At 39.9% G+C, this 19,150-nt stretch overlaps 1 protein-coding gene across 4 annotated transcripts in view; it reads right to left on the bottom strand.

The window, feature by feature from the left end:
* SEMA6A (semaphorin 6A) overlaps positions 1-19,150 on the bottom strand; it is a 181,638-nt gene that overhangs the window by 31,997 nt on the left and 130,491 nt on the right. For 2 of the 4 annotated variants that reach the window (XM_063129502.1, XM_063129503.1), the window contains exons 13-19: positions 17,811-17,987; positions 15,809-15,949; positions 15,591-15,671; positions 13,835-13,893; positions 9,908-9,928; positions 9,715-9,765; positions 528-692 (exon numbers count right to left, since the gene is read on the bottom strand). In XM_063129502.1, the coding sequence (XP_062985572.1) occupies positions 528-692; positions 9,715-9,765; positions 9,908-9,928; positions 13,835-13,893; positions 15,591-15,671; positions 15,809-15,949; positions 17,811-17,987 (695 nt within the window). The remainder of the gene's footprint in view (positions 1-527; positions 693-9,714; positions 9,766-9,907; positions 9,929-13,834; positions 13,894-15,590; positions 15,672-15,808; positions 15,950-17,810; positions 17,988-19,150) is intronic. The other 2 variants (XM_063129504.1, XM_063129505.1) reach the window with 2 other exon arrangements.

Here is a 19,150-nt window from a genome sequence, read left to right as displayed (position 1 = left end):
AGTGTAACCCCTTTGGAAATGAATGGGAGCAGCTCACGTTATTACTCATTTCAGTTGGGCTTGCACATCCTGGTGGACTGTGCCCTTTGTTTCAATCAGTTTTCCATAACACTAAGTGGCTCGGCTTGGAGCTTAAATGAAATAAGCATCAAAGTACTTTCATGCACTCCTCTGGAAGTGCAAAATGGTAAATAATGTAAAGCTGAGACTCATTTTCCATCATCATCATCATCATCATCATCATCATCATCATCACCATCTCCTCTAGCTTAAACTTCCCAATCTTGTTCTCAAACACACTCAACATTTGTTCTGCATGGTTTTCCTAGTCACTGAACAGCCAGAACAAAATTTTAAAATTCGTTATTTTGCTTCTGCCTTTTTTGTTTTGTTTGTTCTTTTGGGGGTGATAAAGCTCTTAATGATAGGGAAAGAAGACATGTTACCGTGCTTCAGCTGGAAGCAGTTATACTGCAGTCACTCCCCCTCCCTTGCCACCACAGGAAGAATGATTTCCAAGGCCTTACCCTTCTTGTCTTGGTGATTGTGGGATGAGACAGCCACATATGGATTTGTGTTCTCGGATGAGCCCATTGGATCCTTCCAATCTAGCATGCGCTCCCTAGCATCGTAGCCCTGTTGGGCTGGAGAGTCTGAAGTAGTGGTGCTGGGAAGTAGGGAACCGGAGTGCCCTGTTTGCATCATAAATACAGTTAGGGAAAGTGAGAACAAACAGCGTTGTAACAAGCAACAGTTCCAAAGGCATTTCCTGTAGGAAGTATAAGGTTTAAACATTCAGGATTAATGAAGGAATGTATGTTCTTAAAAGGCAAGGATCTGCACACATGCTTACAGCAAGATCAGACACAGTACCTGAAAGAGTGACAGGATTATGATTATAATAAAGAAGGAAGTCCTCAACCAAAATGGCAGCAGCTACTTTGTCATGGCCATTCTTGAGTTGCTTTGTTTAATTTCTTCAAGCAAATTTGCTTTTTAATTTATTGTGGTGTGTGTGTCTGTCTGTCTAGCTCCTTGGCTGGATCCAGGATCTGCCTTCCACAAGAGCAAGGGACTATATGAAACAGGAAGGGTTCTGCTCACGGAAGCTCCTCAATCTGATTTTTGGGGATCTCCCTGTCTCCCCACAGCTCAACAGGGTCTCTTAAATCTCTGTCTAGCATTTTCAGGGGGCTGGATGGGTTGATTTGGGAAGGATAGGGCAGGGAAGTCCACTTCTACCAGTGCAATTGGTCCAGCTTAAACATGGATTTATCCCTCTGGTTATTTTTATGATGGAACTATATCTTTGAAAGCAAACCACTGATGAAGGTGGTTGAGTACTCTGAAATAACGGGGATGAGCAGAGAAAAAAGAAGCAAGACTATGACAATGACAAAGATATGTTAAAAAGAATGGGTGTACTCTAAATAGGTGTAATGTTTGCTACAACCCAGTGTAACTTTTACAACCCATTCTTTTGGGATTGTTACACATGACAGCAATATAAATATTAAACTGATTTAAATAAAAATGGTTTCAATTGCCTCTTGAAAGTGACAAGAGATAAGCTTATATGGGACTTTCTAGGAAGTGAGTTAGACTATTTGACCATCTAACCCAGTATTGTGTACTCGTGATTGGCAATAGCTCCTTCAGGGTCTAAGGAAAAGACTGAAAGGCTTCTTGGTCCCAAGCAGCCTCACTTGAGAAACAAATGAAACCCCAAACGGTCTCCAAAAATATGGGATGAATAAATTTCACATGAATAAAGGTGCTCCTGAAGATTCAGAAGACCCAGGCTAATGGGGTCGATTTGTTTAGGTTTTTGAAATTAAATAAATAATGAATAGAGCCCAGAAGATAACCGGAAACTAGTACAACTTCTGGAGTTTTGGGATTAAGTACCTCCTCTTAGCCACTTCTGTTAGAAAGCAAATGACTATATTTTATACGTGTTCCCAGAAGTATTCAAGGGTGGCATCCTACATATAGCACACTGAAACAACCAATCTGAGAGGCAACAATGGCATGTAAACTCCCCGCACCCCCAAGCAAGATCCTTTTCCAGGAAAGACCGAAGCAGTGAAACTAGATGGCCAGGTAACTAATAAAAGGTGATGCTAGATATAAATGCTGGAATTCCAAGAGCACACATGGGTCCAGCAGCACACGTGGGCTGTGAAACTCGTAGTTCTTCCAGGATTTGCCCTTGTACAGAATAGGCAGACCCCCATATCCCTCATCTTACATGGAACAATAGAGCTTGTCTCTAAGGGGTGCTTGGGATGATGAGGCAATGGCAGTACATTCAAGAACATCATAACATTCAGTGGGCAGGTTTAGTCCTGTGTGGGGTGAAAGGGGCAACAATGGAGAGAAGAGCCGAGCCAGCAGGATTTGGAAGATTCATGTGCAGAGGTGAAAGCTGTTCTTCTCATCCACTTGAAGTATTCAGTTTGGCTTGGGAAGTCTTGCCAGCCCTGATATATTACCTCCTCCATGTATGTAACTAGTTTGCAGGAAAGCAGGTCAGATTCATAGTGTTTTACCATGGCTGGAGCCATTGCATGCAACAGCTAATCATTAACATGATTAATTTATAGGACTGTACCCCAGGCTGGAGCATTGCATGGACAAGGGGACTGTATTATTCTTTATCTCTCATGACAGGGAGTGCAATTCCACCAGTCCCCATTAATAATGAAACTTAAGAGCTGCCATTTGGGGTTTCCAAAATAATTCTTTAAAAATTATAATTCCTTAAATTGGGCGTGGGTAGGAACACAGAAAGGGAAAAAAATTGCTTGGCATTTGGGAAAATACTACGATGCCCAAAACAGGAAACAAATGGCTGTAGATCTTGGTTTCAGTCTTTCAACTCTTGTAAACCGCCCAGAGAGCTTCAGCTGTGGGGCGGTATATAAATGTAATAAAATAAATAAATAAATAAATAACTCATTCTGATATACTTGTTGCCTTACACAGGAAAACATTTTCTACCTTGGCAAAAGGGTTGCTATAGCAAAAAGTAAGAGAAAACCCATGGCATCTGTAACTGGGGGTGCTGCTGCACCCCCCCCATTTCTATGAATTATATTCCTACCAACCTCATGATCATTCTGAAGGAGTAAACCCCCCCCCCAACCCTATTCATATGCCTAGCCATATTGGTAGGTATCGTCCATTTCCTGCCTGAACCATTTGTTTGCTTTGGTACATCACAAAATCTTGGACATGGATGTAGCTCTCACCACTAGAAAGCAATTAGTCGTATCTAAAGGAATTAGAAGTGGATGAAACCATTGCCAAATAACAGTCTCATTTTAAACCTGGATTTGATATGTATTTTGCTCTCATATCCCAGTACAGATACTTTCAGTTTAGCTGTGTTCAAGGGGGCATTTTATGGTTAAATTGTACATATGGTTAAGGAAAACCTTTTCTTAATACGGTAATCTAGGGGAAATATTTGCCCAGGGGACACATTCACTTCAGTAAGTGTTCCCGAACCATATGCTTCAACTATGTGGAGAACTCATTGATAATGGAAAGCTATAGCTATGTAAAGTAATTAATGAGGACCAGATGGTTGTAGGGCAAGGAAGTGTTTCACACAAATGTGAAAAATCAGTCTATCCACGCCGTTACTAATGTGTTAGTCTACTGCACATTGAGAAATGATTTTCTACATGTAATCAAGATAAACTCTTCTCTATCTCAGAACAAGAGGGGGAGAGAGAGAGGAGGGTGTGCAATGAAACTGGATTATACTAATCTTTTCCAATCTGGATCTCATCTTGCAAATACTAACTGACCACTCTTGACAGGGAGCACCACCACCAATCAACTTCTTTGGCAATACTTACCTTTAGAATATTGGTTTAGTACAGAGCTGTGTTCCAGTCACTGTCGATATGTATTCTTATGCAACATATAAGAAATTGTCTAATGCTAAATAAGATGTATGATCCACTGAACTCGATGTTGACAAGACAGGCAATGTTCCAGGAATGCACACAAAGTTTATTTCTGGGACTGCTACATGAGTTCTTCTAGTTGGCCTCAGGTTCATAGATGCAAAGACTATGCTCAGCTACTGAGCTATTTTCCCACCATCCTTTAGGATTCAAGTATATTAAAGGAATTTGCAGAATGTAATATAGGGTTGAAGCCAATGTTAGTCTAGCTTAAGCCCCCTTTTATTTCAATGGGCCTACTCTATGTAGGACAAACATGGGATACAATCTATAATTCCAACTTCAAATAAGAGGATTATGGCCATTATAGTAAGGAATCCTTGGTATTGTTTATTATGCACCTGTGGAACGCCTAAGTAATTGGAAATGGAAATCAAGCATACACAATCTATATTAATATAATCAAGCTCTGAAGTTGCCTACAGTTTAATTCCTCAAAAGGAATTAAACCTTCTCCCCAAACAATTAAAATTTAGTATATTTTGAAAATTTTGATTCAATGTAGTATTACTTTTCAAACATTGACTTTTTCAACTTCAAATTAAAAATGCAAGATTGTCAGGTTGTTAAATTGAGTCTGATTTAGAAGCCTGCATCATATGAAATCAGATTTATGACAATATGATTTATAAAACTCCATAGTTAAAAAAGCAATATATGAAGAGGAAGCTGGATGTAGCGAGAGCATTGAATGACAAGGGTTTTGAAAATGTTGTTATCAATACATAGTTGCTATTGTTCTGAGAAATGCTCTACATATTATGCTGTTAAGCCTTCTGTTATGAATTGGGAAAGTTAAATCAACACTACAGAGGGAGACAGGATACACTGGTGGCAAAATGAGGGCCTGGTTCACTGAAACTGATCCATGTAAAAGAGTAACATTTTACTGTTTTGTTTCAGTCCCTGTGCCTGCACATTTGACTTTTTGACAGAACAGGTGTTTTGAATGGTTGGCATGCTTATTTTGCATATGGGAAACCATTGTGCACCAAAGGTCAGCCTTTTCATTTTTGTCACCTGTTTTTGTAAATGATTACAGGCGTTTATCTGCCAGAGTGCAGGTGCCCAAAAAACAGAGACCAAACGAGCAAGGGAAAAGGCAAGGAATGTGCAAGGAAGTAAATACAATAGGCAAAAATATCTAAGGAGAGAAAACCACTTATTTGCTTGGCATCTGGGGAGAAACTGCGGCATTTTCCTGCATCACTTAATTATGTATTTTATTTGGTTCAAGTAAGTAAGCCAAATAAACTATTTAAATTTTAGTTGAAACTATTTCCTTCTCATGTAAAAATGACGCCTTTTACATGGTTATAATGGAGAGCAAGAATATTAATAATAATAATAATAATATAAAATCTGACTTTGTAGTAATATTGGCATGATGTGAAAAGAGGAATGAGACATCTTTTCTTTTATATTTTTTAACACTTGAAAGTGTTAAAAATGTTTTGAAATATTAAAAATATTTGAAAGTCATCAAATATGATGAAGGACCTAAATGTATAAGCTACCTTGACTGAGGCATTTTCTTTTGGGCCTTTGTGCCACATTGGTCTTTTTGTGTGATAGTACTGCTAACAGGCCAATATCCCACCCACTCAGAAATTCCTGGGGGAATAGCTAAATTGTCCACCAACCCCTTTGAAAAAAATCACTCCACAGATGTGCTTTAATGAGTGAACCTCTTCCAAATGAATAAATAAAACTAAAGCAAAAATTTACAAACATGGCAGGAGATAGTGCTGCTACTGGAGTATACTAGCTACTAGCTTTCCTGAGCTAGCTCTTTATAGCACAAGTGCTATGAAGTATCCAAGGATAGTTTTAAAAGGGTTTGCAAATAAAAAGTGTAGGTGCCTGGAATAAAGTGGAAGAGTTGTGTTACCTGTCATGAATTGTGTTCCCACCCACAAAAAACAAGACAAAAAAGAAATTTGCCTTTACCTCCTGTGTACGGAAGGGCTCGTTCTAGCCACAAAAGGTTACTGATCCAGCGGGGCATTTCTGCTGGCGAAATTGAGGAGGCAGCGATTTCCCTCGATACCACTCCCCACAGCAGCCCCCAACATCCCCTGAAGTTCTGTTCTGGACTGTTGTTGGAGCCTCCAGAATAGAGGGCAGGTGATGGTGCTGGGGACTGCAGAGGAGAGGGGAAATTGCCTAGCCCCCTCCCACCGACAGGAGTGGAACTCTGCTCAGGGGATGCTACCACTAGTGCAAGGAAATGCTGGATACCACCCACTGAGTGCTGTGGAACTCATATTGTAGGCATCAACCACAATAGTAATGAACATGTTATCTGGGAGGAAATGTTGCATCTTCCCAAGTACAATTTATTGCCCTGTGAGTGCAATGATATCATTTCCCGGAAGCAAATGAGTACCTTTGAGAGGAAAACTTGTAGATGTTGCACAATGGGAAATTATGTTGTCTATGTCCCCCAATTACTCCTGAAAACTGTGGTCTTTTTAATGGAGCTCTGTTTAAGTTAGACAAGGTTTTCCATCCAACTAAACCTGCTTAGGACTGGGGTGCTAGTCACATGGTCATGAAGGAAAGCAACCTTCACCAAAGCTGATCCTATTCCTTATATCAGCTAGAGGAACATTTGCCAGATCACAAGAGCCAATGGCTCAATTCAGACAACACGTTAGCTAACAGTGTGAAAACTCCACTCAACGGTTGAGTTTTCAGGAGGTACTCCCCACACAACATGTTCTAACTCCACCGTTGTGTGAGTGTGGGCTACTGTGGAGTTGAGTAAAATCCATTGCGACATCTGCCCTCTCTCCTCCTCTGGTCCTCCCAATGGTATCCCATCAGCCATTGCTGGAAAAAAATAAAATCCTGGCAGCAATCCTAGATCAGCACTCGCTCCTTTCACCGCTCTTGCCAGGGAACTCTGTAGCCAGTGGGAAACGTCAACTCCACGAAAAACTCCATGGAGCCCTCTACACAACATGCAACACAACAGTTGTGAAGGAACTCTCCTCTGCACAGCATGGATATTCAGTGTGGAGCGTTTGTTTTTTTTTAAACATCCTCTAATGTGGGGTGTTTTCCCACCAGACAACACATTTCTCAACAGTGGTGTAAAAACTCCACCATGGAGTTCTAAAACCACCGTTGAGAAATGTGTTGTCTGAACTGAGACAATGTTTATTGTGTATACTTTTGAGTACAAAGACATAAAACCAAGAGATACTGCTGAAATTATAATCGTACTGCTTGTAAAAGCTATGAAAGGAACATGATCTTCTCCCCTACCCCTTTTCAAGACCTAATGTTCCGATAATGCTTCAATTTCTGCTATATGTTTGGAGATATAATATGGAAACCCTCTCTTTCAAAATTTTCACAGCAGAAGTTCTATATTAAAATGAAACACTGTCCCCTATGCAAAGCAAAGGTCAGTAATCTTCCCATTAGCCTTCCTATGTTTTCATTATTATAGTTGCAAACAAATGTCATTTGCAAATGTTAAAGCCCCAGATGGAAAACAAGTTTTGGGGGGGAAAGTTTGTTTACTAATAAAGGTGGCAATCCTATACATACTTTATAAGCCACTGAACTCCACAGGATTTATTTCTAGTAGACATGCATACAACTGCCTGAAAATGACTTCTTTCTGTGTGAAAGCTCTTTGACTCTTTTAGATTTGTGTGTATTTTTAAGGTTAAGTTCTCTCTATCTACCCTTCATCAGCTGCACCGTAAGGGTGGAACTAGATTTGAAGAGGGAAACATAACGTTTCCCTTGTCAGATTAATGCAGGTGGTGTGCTCCACTCTTGCCTCACCAGCCAATCTATCCCCTGAGTTTTTTTCCTCTAGGATGTCCACTTATGCATGACCAGAAAAGAGGACAGAAGAAGGCATAGATTTGCATAAAATTTGCATTTGCTTTGAACTTAGAAATGTATTACTATAATTTAAATAGAAATGCAAATATATTCCACCCTAGTGGGGAAAGATGGGACTGGGTGACCTATGTGCCTGCTCAGTCTGCTATCCAAGTGCTAAGTGTAGATGGGCAACTTCAAGGCTTCCCTCACTCTCCTTTCTTATAGTTCTGTGTCTTTAAACAGGCCTTGGACTGGACAGCTGTTCAAACAGGGGACACCTCCAAATAGAGTTCTGTTCTCTAACACCCCCTCAAATAGAGGGCAACTCTGTAAAGTAGGACACATGGACACCCTTTCTCAGGGTTTGGTTGAAGGGTGTGGAATGACCTGGGGAACACTTGGACAGGAGAAAGAGTGAGTAGGGAAAGGATTAAGCACCTCTTCTTCCTACCCACTGATCCTATTCTGCTAGCGTCTTCTAGTAGCACATTGTTGTTAGCTCAGCAAATGCATGGTTGGGATCACTATAACATCTAGTTCCATTCTAAGCCATCTCCATTCTAAGCTATCTCTATATTCTAGCTCGCCATATGCCCCATTTCGTTAGAATTTTGGTACACTTTGTTTATATACTTCTACTTGGCAACTATCTCAATCCTGGCTACTAGAATAGAATAATCAAGACTATATTGTTGCTTTTAGGAGGAACTAGAAAATTCAGTCTTAAGTCTCAGAACTGGAAAAGAAATTGACATTTTTTTCTAGTATAAGGGGGCTCCTTTTAGTTCCAAATGGAATCTATCTTTTAATTTTTCTTGGGCATAGGCAGTTGAGGTGGAGAGACATATACACAGAAATGGGTTCCATGCAATTCTCAGGAGCCTAAATATTTGCTACATAGTAAAAACAAAGTTTCTCTTCCATTTTAAAACTCACTTAGGCTGTAATCCTATACTCACTTACCTGAGTGAGACCCAATTCAACAGAACTTATTTCTGCATAGCATTGCACTGTTAATTAAACATAACCTCCATTGAATTGAGTGGTTACAAGTAAATGTATTTAGGAATACATCCTTGTAGAGATGGTCAATTGGCAGCTCAAACCCTGGATCCAGCCTGTAAACAATTTAATCTGCTCCCCGCCACCCAGTCCATGAAGTCCCGCCAAATTTGAATCAAGATATGATATTTTTTAAGCTGGTCTACAATTTTATTTGTTTGGAAAATAAAAAGGATTTCAAGTTGTAAGGGAGAGAGAGTTATTCCACAATTCAATTCTATACCTCTTCTTTATATTTCATATACAAGGTGTAAATTGACCTAGTTGTATGCAATGCTATGCCACAACTCCATAACTGTGATGCCCTTGATGCTTGATGGTGTCAACATTATTATGGACCCTAACTATTTATAAGTGGTTGGTTTGTGCAGCAAAGTATACTTCCAGTTCCCAGATTTTTGTCTGAGGAATAAAGTGGTCACTGTCTTAGGCCATAGCTAGACCTAAGGTTTATCCCTGGATCGTCCAGGGGTCAAACCTGTTCATCTAGGTGACACACAGGGGATGATCTCAGGATAAACCTTAGGTCTAGCTGTGGCCTAAGAGTTTCCTTTTCTAAAGTTTTGTAGTTCAAGTATGTGAATTTACAAGCTATTTGGGCTTTAGCTTGCATTATGTCCAATAAAAATGTTTTCTTGAGAATAATAATAATAATAATAATAATGACTGAAATAATTGTACTACAAGGAAGTCAATGAAATCTTGTATCAGTTTAGTGAACTAGGCCCCAAAATGAAAATGACACTGTCTATTTTGGGACTGAAACTACCAGCTAACAACACAAGGATCTGAGGAAGATTTTTTTTAAATCAAGAAAACTGACCATACACTGTCGTGTAAGACATTTCATAATCTGATGAAGTAGTTGAAATGTCTATGAAAAAAATAAATTAGGGCACAATATTAAAACAATAAAAAACATGGAAATATTTGACAAGATTGTAAAACATATGATTCCTCCAAAATTGACCTGTACAGACAGTTATTAAAATGACGTGACTAGGGAACTTCCTTACCATTCAGTGCTACGAACGAATCTGAAAAAAAGAGAAAGGGGAGGGAGGGGGAGGGGAAAGAATTATTTCTAATATCTTTCTATGTTCTCTATCCACAAAACCTCATCAACATCCTTACTAATATTCTTTCATATTGTTGCATTAGCTAGTCTTGAAATCAGGCTATCTGTGCTGAATGAGAAGGTTTGCATGACACAACAGCCCACTGTGGCTTAATTTACTTGTGGAGGCTATTCTATCTTGCCATGTCCCTGTGGGTGCTATTTTTGCATGGTGCCCATAGGCACTCAAAATTACAGTAGCTTGCTGTGTTGTACAAAGCCAGGCAAGGTCGGTTGTTTTAGGTTAGACAACCCTCAAATAACCCTTGCCAACTGGGTACACACAACATGGCAACCCACAGCAAGCCGGGCACCTGTGGGCACCTGGCATGACGCAACAGCCCTCATGGATAAATGAAGCCATGGTAGCCTGTCATGTGAACTAGGGTATTATCTCATATGGTTCTATACTTGTTGCATCTTGCCTTAAATAAAAGCTTGGGTTTTGTTGTGTTGTTGTTTATTCGTTCAGTCGTTTCCGACTCTTCGTGACTTTGTTGTAAATAAAGATAAATACAGAGTTCTTGAATCCAAAGTATCATGTGTTTGAGCAGATGTTAACTCTATTCAAGCATGGAGGAAAGAGGGTCCTCCAACATGCATGCATGGATTGGGAAGGGTCTTCCAACCAATGCCAAATTCTGGAGATTACTCCAACCTTCTAGAGTGGCATTTCAGTAGGTGTGAGGATTGCAGTTAGTGGAAAAATCACTCCTTTCCCCTGAATTAGAAGTGCCTTCTACTAGCATATTGTAACATTTGGATCCAAGGCACAGTGTATAGCTTATTCTTCTTGGATCAATAACTCAACACTCCCTTCGGAACTATCCCAGTTATTTCATATATTGGAGTTTTGATTTTAAAACTGTTAGCTTCTTTGAGAGGTTTTGACCTGAAGAGTGAGGTAAAAAAAGTCTAAAATAAATAAATCTGATTGGGCATTTGAACAGATCTTATTTATAATCTGTGGTTTTGGCCATTAACTTTGATGCCTGGAATACTGAAGATCTCTTTCCATGGTCAAAGCTTAGTTTAAGGCAACAAGGGATGCAACAAACTATATGAGTGAATCATCAGAAGAACAGAGGGAATGACAAGGCTAATAATAAAATGGATGATAGTCTTGTATAAGATAACACCACTTGTCTCCAGCTGGCTCAATGGCTGCTTTCAAGCCAAGCTCAGGCCTCAAGTTCATGAGTGCCTAGCCTGTGCCTCCTAGCAGGAACTGTGGCTGGGCAGGAGGAAGGTTAGTGGGCTACTTCAGAACAAATGGGTTTCTGCTTGTGCTTAAGTCTCATAAGTAGCTCTATGCATATGAGTTAATTTCACTCAGCGTGCAAGATGGATGACTTTAAAATTTCCTTTATACTGTAAGTCTATCTCACTTATTCTGATATATACCATATGTTAACTCCTTTGAGTCAGCATAACAAATTGGGACCCTGCAGTGCTCTGGGAAAGATTCATCTTCAAGATCCCTAGCTGTTGCATGTTTAAATAGTTAAATTTCAAATGAAATTTTCACATTCAGTTTTGGTGGAATTCATAAGGAAGAATAAGTCTGGAGTGAGATATTCATTCGAATGTATGTGCCAATGAGGGTGAAGAATGCAATGAAGGATGTCATGGTCTTTAATTCCAATGCCAACAACTGTGAATACCAGGGAATTATCAGGTTTCCACTCTAAATTATGGAGCAGAGACAGGCAGGATCAAGCTTAGTGGCATATTCAGCTACAGGTCGCAATCATCCTGGGACATAGAAATCTGTTTAAGGGGCATGGATAAACTTTCCCCCAAAGGTTAAAAGGGCCCCAGATTCCTTATCTTCGAACAGGCTGATGTGGAAGAAAGAATAAAGTCACTTGTGGAAAACAAACTGCAAAAGTTATTTCAACGGTGTTTTATACTGTATGATTGCTAGCATTATACATAGTGGGATGAGCTAGTTCTATTTCATCCATTGCCATCAATGGGAAGAGGTCTACACAAATATGATGGCTGCTTGGCACTCAACTTTGTATACTACGTTTTAATCCAATCCATATAGCACACCTTACAATGTGATAGCTTCTTCTCTTGAATGCGTTAAATCAAGGGAGGTATATCTAATGTACCCCAATGAACGATGGCATTTTGTACTCAGCAACTCAAGAATGTAGACTTCAGCCCTGAAGGGTGGTAAGCTCAAGACACTTCTGAAGTAATCCCATGGACCTCATAAAGGTGTAAGTTTAACTACTTTATGATTACAGCTTAGCACCCTTAAACCCATTGATACCAGTGGCATTTTTTCAGATAAGTTCAAGATTACATCTGTAACTAAGTTTCCGTAAGTAATTTTGAGTCAAAGGTTTACATCCATAACTAAGTTTCCCAAAACTCAGTAGAATTCACCTCCAAGAATGTAGGATAAACCTAGAAGTGTTTAAAATGTATAGCCACCTTCTTTGTGTCTTCGTCAAATCATACATCACCGTCTCTCTCTCTTTCTCTTAACCCATTAAAAGCAATTAAAGTTATGAGGTAAGGTTATTTAAGATGAGCTGAAGATGCACCTTGAATTATCCTTAAGAGCTGCTGAAGGAATTAGGATATGGCTGCTTTGTGTAAAGCCATGGCACAGAGGCAGTAATTTGAAAGACTTCTGGCATATGAGCCACTAAATGTTTCTCTTGAGGTTAACTCAGATAGGCTGATCTTAAGAGTTAGAGAAGAAGGTTACTTCTTCAATGCAGTTCATGAGTTTTGAACATTAAATAATTGGCCATGCGTGTGTTTTTAATCCCAAGGGGCAGATTTTGATCTGATAGCTTTATATTATCTTGATTTGCTTCTTACTCAACAAGAATGCTGCTGATCTTTTTGTGGCTTCTTGAGGAGCAGGGAACTCTCAAGGCTGGTTAAAGATATCAGAATAAGTGGCAAACATACCTTTTGGTCCCTACAGAGGGAAAAGGCAGGCAGAAGAAGTACCTTCCTTCTCCACCCCACTCACAACACTGCTTCTTCACTTGCCTAAATTTCCTTCTCCCCAGCATACTGTGCTGCTGTTTATTTAAAAAGGCGCCAGGGCAATGTTGCATATGTTACTGTACAACATGTGGTTGACGTGGTAGGATTTACATCATTAGCTTATACATTAATTGCAGTTGTGCAGAAATTGGTCCCAGGGCAGGTGTCAGCATCCCAGGCAGTTTGGGTCCGAGCAGCTGCCCTTGTATACTTTGTGGTGGTACTGGGCCTGTAGCCAAATCTAATTGGCTTTGTGATGACATTACTGTTGCTAGGAAGACTATTTTGAAACAAACGAACAAACAAACAAAATATGGTACTGAAGCAGGAGCTGAGCTTGGTTTCAAACAACTCACTCTCTGGAGCATCACCACCTGTGTATCAGTGAAGAACGAATGTTTCTCCTGTGTGAACACTTTATGTCCCTACAGCAAAAATTCATGGAAGGCGCACACATGTTTTGCGTAGGAGAAAATATCCGTGAAATGTACATGCCCCCCTACACCTTCATGGCTCCAGCACAGCAGTACTCCCTAATTCAGAGTTCAGAAACACTCACCATTATTAACTCAGTTCTGATACACAACCTAGGTGAGATCTATAATTACATTTCTTTCAGAACTAGATTTTAATTCCAACATAATTGCCATTTAAACAGGAGGTATTTTTATGGAACCCATACCTGCTGTTTCCACCGTTATGATTTTCTATCTATACCTTTGCTGATTCTGAGTTGGCGGCACTCAGGCATATAGAGAGTTTCTTTAATGCCAGCTAAAATGAAAGAGTAAAAAACACTTTTGCTTACTTTGGCAGTCACCCAGGCCATCAGTATTGCCATGCTCTATGTCCTGCTCAAATGCCAGTCTAAACAACAGAAAGAAACAAAATGGTGTGAATTACTGCACTCACAGGCTCCACCACATACAGGTCATAGAACCTAGAAGTAAAAGGAAGGAACAGAGAAAAAATAGTTTTTTTTCTAATACTTGCACAATGCAACCACAATGGGATTCATGTTGCTTTATTCTCTGATTTCTTCATTTGATGAGCAATACTTGTGATAATTGTTTCTTTAAAAATACAGGTTTGGCATGAAAAGTACAGTCTTTATCCTCCAAAGAGAGAGGATATCTGGGATATATAAATACAAAAAAAATATGAGGCAAGAAACATTGTTAAGCACAGTGGCTACAAAATAAGGAGCAAGCCTCTCATGTCCATACAATGATCTTCTGGGCTACATTAATCACCATACTGAGCTTGAGCAGCCCTACTCTGAGTTGATATACCACTAGCTTCAGTCTAAGAACAGTGAGGAACATGTAATAGAAAGCCTACAGCTGTGAGTGCGTCTTCTTTTTTTACAATGGACTTAACTTAGAATGTGGCCAGGTATGTGCTTATTTATCAAGGTTATAAGTTGCATGGCGGTGTTATCAATTATTTGCACAAGTTTTTGGAGCCTTACAATAGTGCTACAACATAATGATTGGTGATTAGAGAACAAGCACTTTTGGGTTCACTTTAGTCCTAGAGTCCTATGGTCATTCTTAGCAGTGCACAGTAAATATGATCAGCCAAGAGGATACTGGAATAAAGTGGTTCAGTGCTCTCATCCAATCCTAGTGTACACATATTGTGCAAGTGGAGATTGGGTCATGGGACAGGACTTTCCCTTGATGTCCTCCCCTCTACAGGGGAGGACATCTACAGGGGAGTACACCTTCTAAAGCTGCCCTGGACCATCCTCCAATCCTCTGGAACAGATCTAGGGGGTATGTAGAAAATTGTTTTGACAGTGGTTTCCATTCTGCTGGCAGATGGTCAGAGTTGAATATGAACTTTTAAAGTTTTTCTTTTCTTTTTCTTATTTATTTATGTGTATGAGTGGCATAGTGGATGTTGTGGAGAGGCTGGTCTTGTATTCAAATTCCTGCTCAGTCACAATATTGTAATCTTGACTAAATCACTATGTCTAAGCCCGACTGATCTTAGAGATGGGAGATGAACAGAATCATCTAGGTCCATTCTAAAAAACCCTAAGCAGACCTAGATTTTGCTTACAAACAACTGCCAAATGAATACTTTCCTTACTAGAATCATCTTACTTCCATGGTTCAACTTACTGGAATCTATAGCATCCCCATAATATTTTGGATCACTCTCCTTGTATTGCGATGTCCCTGCCCCTGTCACAACCAGTGAAGGTGTGGGGGTGGGACACATGTGTTATACCGAGGTTTGGAAAAGCAGGCAATGGCATGAAAACAACACAGGCAAGAGATTCTAAATGCTAAAGAATGGAGGGGAAGAAGGCACACAAAAACAACATGTACATGGCGGCTTCCCCCATGCGGTATGAATGTACAGCTCCAGCCATAATCAGAAATAAAATAGTATTAACTAGCACTATGGAAACAGAGAGAAAAGCAAGCAAACAAACATTTATTACTTTTCTGTATCAAGAAGCTCATTATAGTCTGTTGAAAAAAGTGCTATTCAAAAGTGTATTTGAGCAATACTGTTATTAAAATATATACCAATTGCTAATTATGACTTACGTTGCTCCAGGTAATAGCTGCATACATGCCCCACTTTCCTTCATCCATCCACAATATGGGTCCCTAGAAGCTATGCAGGCCCTTAATAGAGGAGACATATATAGATCATTCTAGAATTCTGTGGTGTCAGTACTCAAGGTCAATATTAATCTGTCAATAATTGGTGTTTTTGACAATGGAATTAACAGTCAGGGGAAGAGGTGTCAAGAAATACCTACTTTTTGCACTTGCCATGACGCTCACACCTTCCCAGGGGAACTCTTATTAAACAGTTTGAAAATGCTACATAAAGGGCACTGCTTCGCTTGTCCAGTTGCATGCCCACAATCCTTTTGTCTTCTACCCCGTCATAGCTGCACCTGATTTGAAGTAAGGAGAAGACAGTTCCATCATTCTTGGACAATTTGATACGCAACAGAAACATTTCTTAGTCAGATTAAAATCAGGGCTGTAGACATATTCAATTTAGAGAAATGGATATACAACTTTATTATTTCTTTAGATGACACACTAACAGTGCAGTCATATACATGTCTAATCAGAAATAAGCCCCACTGAGTTTTATTTAGTTATTTTTTACCTTTCTGTATTGCCCATTAGCAGTAGCTCTCTGGGCAATTCACAACAACAACACAGCAAAAAAAAACATATAAAACTTTTAAAAGCTTAAAACTAACCATAAAATCAAAGTAAAAACCAGTAGCAGTGTAAAGATTTAAAAATACAGTAACAGTAACTAAAATGTAAGAAAATAAGAAGGTGACACCTGGTGCCAAGAAGACCACAGCATCATCCATCCCAGGTAAATGGTTATAAGGTTGCAGAATGCTGAGAATTCTAGAACGTTTTCCCCTGTCTATGAGTGTGCCTTAAATAATCTTATTAGGTAAGCCTATATCCTGGTTTGCTGGAGCATGCCTAAGAGACTAGGGCCTTAGCTAGACCAGCGTTTATCCCGGGGCGAACCCTGGGATCGTACCTGTGCATCCAGATGATTCACAGGGGATCCCGGGATCAGGCAGGGATCAACCCTCCTTGGCCCTGGGATACAGCCCTACACTTTGGGTCCATTTTTTCCGTGGGCTGCGGAAGGTGTAGCCCGTTGCCACAGCTTGAGCCGGCTCCGTGCGATTACTTGCATGGGGCGCAGCGCTCCTCAGGAGAGCTGCACCCATCGGGGGGAGGGTGGGGGAGTGGGGAAATAAGTTAATTTTTAAAAATAAGCCTTACCTTTACGCATGAGGATTCGTGCAGTCCATCTTCTTTAAAAATAAAAATGGCGGGCGCGACACCTCTCTTCTGGGGGTCGCCGTGCCTTACATGTAAACGAGGGTGAGATCTCGCGTTAATCACAATGCGAGATCACCCCTCCTCCATCCATGATTATCTGGTAGGTCTAGCTAAGGCCTAGGAGACACTGTGATTCAGCAGAGAGCCACAGAGATGTTTTGCCTTCCCCCTCCTGTAAGGGTCTGGCACATGCAATGGAAGAAGGGCTGTGTAGTGTGTGTGTAAGAACCCATCCCAACTCCTCTGACTAACAGCCCATCATACAAGCCACTAGTGCTGCCATGTATAGTATAGGGCACTAGTGCACACTTGTGCTGTTCAGAGTCACTCTAAATGGCACTCTTCTCCAAGTCAGCCTGACTCCTATCCTGAGCTGAGTAAGACTTTGTCTTTTAGTCTTCTTTGTGTGGTGGTCATCTTGATGACTCCCTTTGGCATGGGTCAGGAAGGAGTGGGAGTGGATCTGGCTTCTAGGCCTGGCTAAACTATTTCAGTCCCTCCCCACGAAATTCTGAATTTCACATCTATAAGGAATATTTACTATTATTATCATAGAAAGCTGAGTTAATGGCATGGTTTTAAATTCTCTCATAAACACATTTCTTAGCCATCTTCTCAGATTTTATCTAAAATTGGGGTGGGGTGGGATAGGGGGAATGTTGTTAAAACTTGCAGTCGCATATAGGTTCTATTTGTGTGTGTGTGTGTGTGTGTGTGTAATTAATTGTTGGAAGTGTTGACCTTAACTCCTTTTTTCATGATGAAATAAAAATCCATAAAAACAAGAAAACAGAAACATATATTTAGAATTCAATAATAACAGCAGTTTCTTATAATTTCCCCCTATGTGGAAAGCGCAATACGTAAGAACTGAGAACAAACATTGTTTTTAGTTAAAAGTAAAGTGGAGAAAGTACTAATGATACGCACTTTTCAGAATTGTAAATGCTCATCTCCTCCAGGAAAAGGCTGTCATTTAGAAAACCACTGTTTCCTGTCCTGACCAAGAACTTCAGAATGATTCCCTTCTCTGATCCAAGGAAAACCACAGTGTGATTCTGATTTGGCCCAGCGGCATTATCTACAGCAATTTTGGTCAGGCGGTATCTGGAATGACAACATTACTGCTTTAATCACCACATTAGCCTGTCGTTTCTTTGATCAACCTTTCCTGCTTTATAGATAAATATTGAGTAAATTTTAAAGCAAAGTTTATCTATTCATGCATAAACACAATTTTCCACTTAAATGTGTGGAGAAGACCCAAATTATTTTCACACTACAAAATTAGGCTTAGGCTGGGCCAAAAAGTAAACACCAGGAGGCTGATTCGTATGTAAGATCTGTTCCGTAACTTTGAAGGGAGACACATGAAGAGAGCCAAACTTTAGTTGCTGAGAAGCAGTAGGTTTTCACTGTCTGTTTTCCAGTTTAATGAGAGTTTTCTGCATGGATTCTGAGAACTGAATTCCACATTAGACTTTTATACACATGGGGTACAAACATGTGAACAAAGTTTTGTGTTTTATAATGCATTCCATCAGCGATGTTGAACTTCTTTTAGCCCAAGAGTTGAATTCCATTTCGGAGATGCTCTTTGGAGTTGCATTCCAGTGGTGGGTGGAGTGGAAGGCAAAATGGGCGTGGCCAAAAATACTGGCACAGTTTAGCTTAAAGGTCTTACTGACAGGAACTAAGCCTTAGAAGAGGCATTTCACCTTTTAGAATAGGGGGAAACTGTGCAAAAGCTAGAAACTAACGAATGATTGGAAGTTGGGAAAGAAGAGGTGGGCTATCTGGGGAACCCCAGAGGACTGGATTGGGATCCAAGGCAGGCTGGATTTTGTTCGCAGACCGGAGGTTCAACACCCTTGGTTTAACAGAATGTGAACACGTTTTTTTTAAAATATATCCTCATACATATTTTCAGGCACTGATGAGGAAATCAGCTTCCTGACATATGTGTTTGGACACAAATCAATATAGTTACAATATATGAACACTGTCATACATGAGTGTGGGCAAGTGTGTGAATAAAGTAATGCGCAAATTTGCTTGTAATAGGAATCTCAGAGATCATTTTATGTATTTTTAGAAACTAGAAATTACAGATTTTGAAAGCTGCTAACTTATGTATCCTTGAGGGAGGGAAGATATTTTTATTATTATTTCTTCTTATGCTGACAGAGGATTATTTAGATGTGGGTAGCTCTCTTTAGAAACTTATGTAAACACTGGAGCTGCCGTTAACATATCCTGACAGACATCAG

Source organism: Elgaria multicarinata, chromosome 6 (genome assembly GCF_023053635.1).
Source record: "Elgaria multicarinata webbii isolate HBS135686 ecotype San Diego chromosome 6, rElgMul1.1.pri, whole genome shotgun sequence".
Classification (NCBI taxonomy): Eukaryota; Metazoa; Chordata; class Lepidosauria; order Squamata; family Anguidae; genus Elgaria; species Elgaria multicarinata.
The sequence above is the reverse complement of the archived record's forward strand: the minus strand, read 5'-3'. Positions and strand labels throughout refer to the sequence as shown.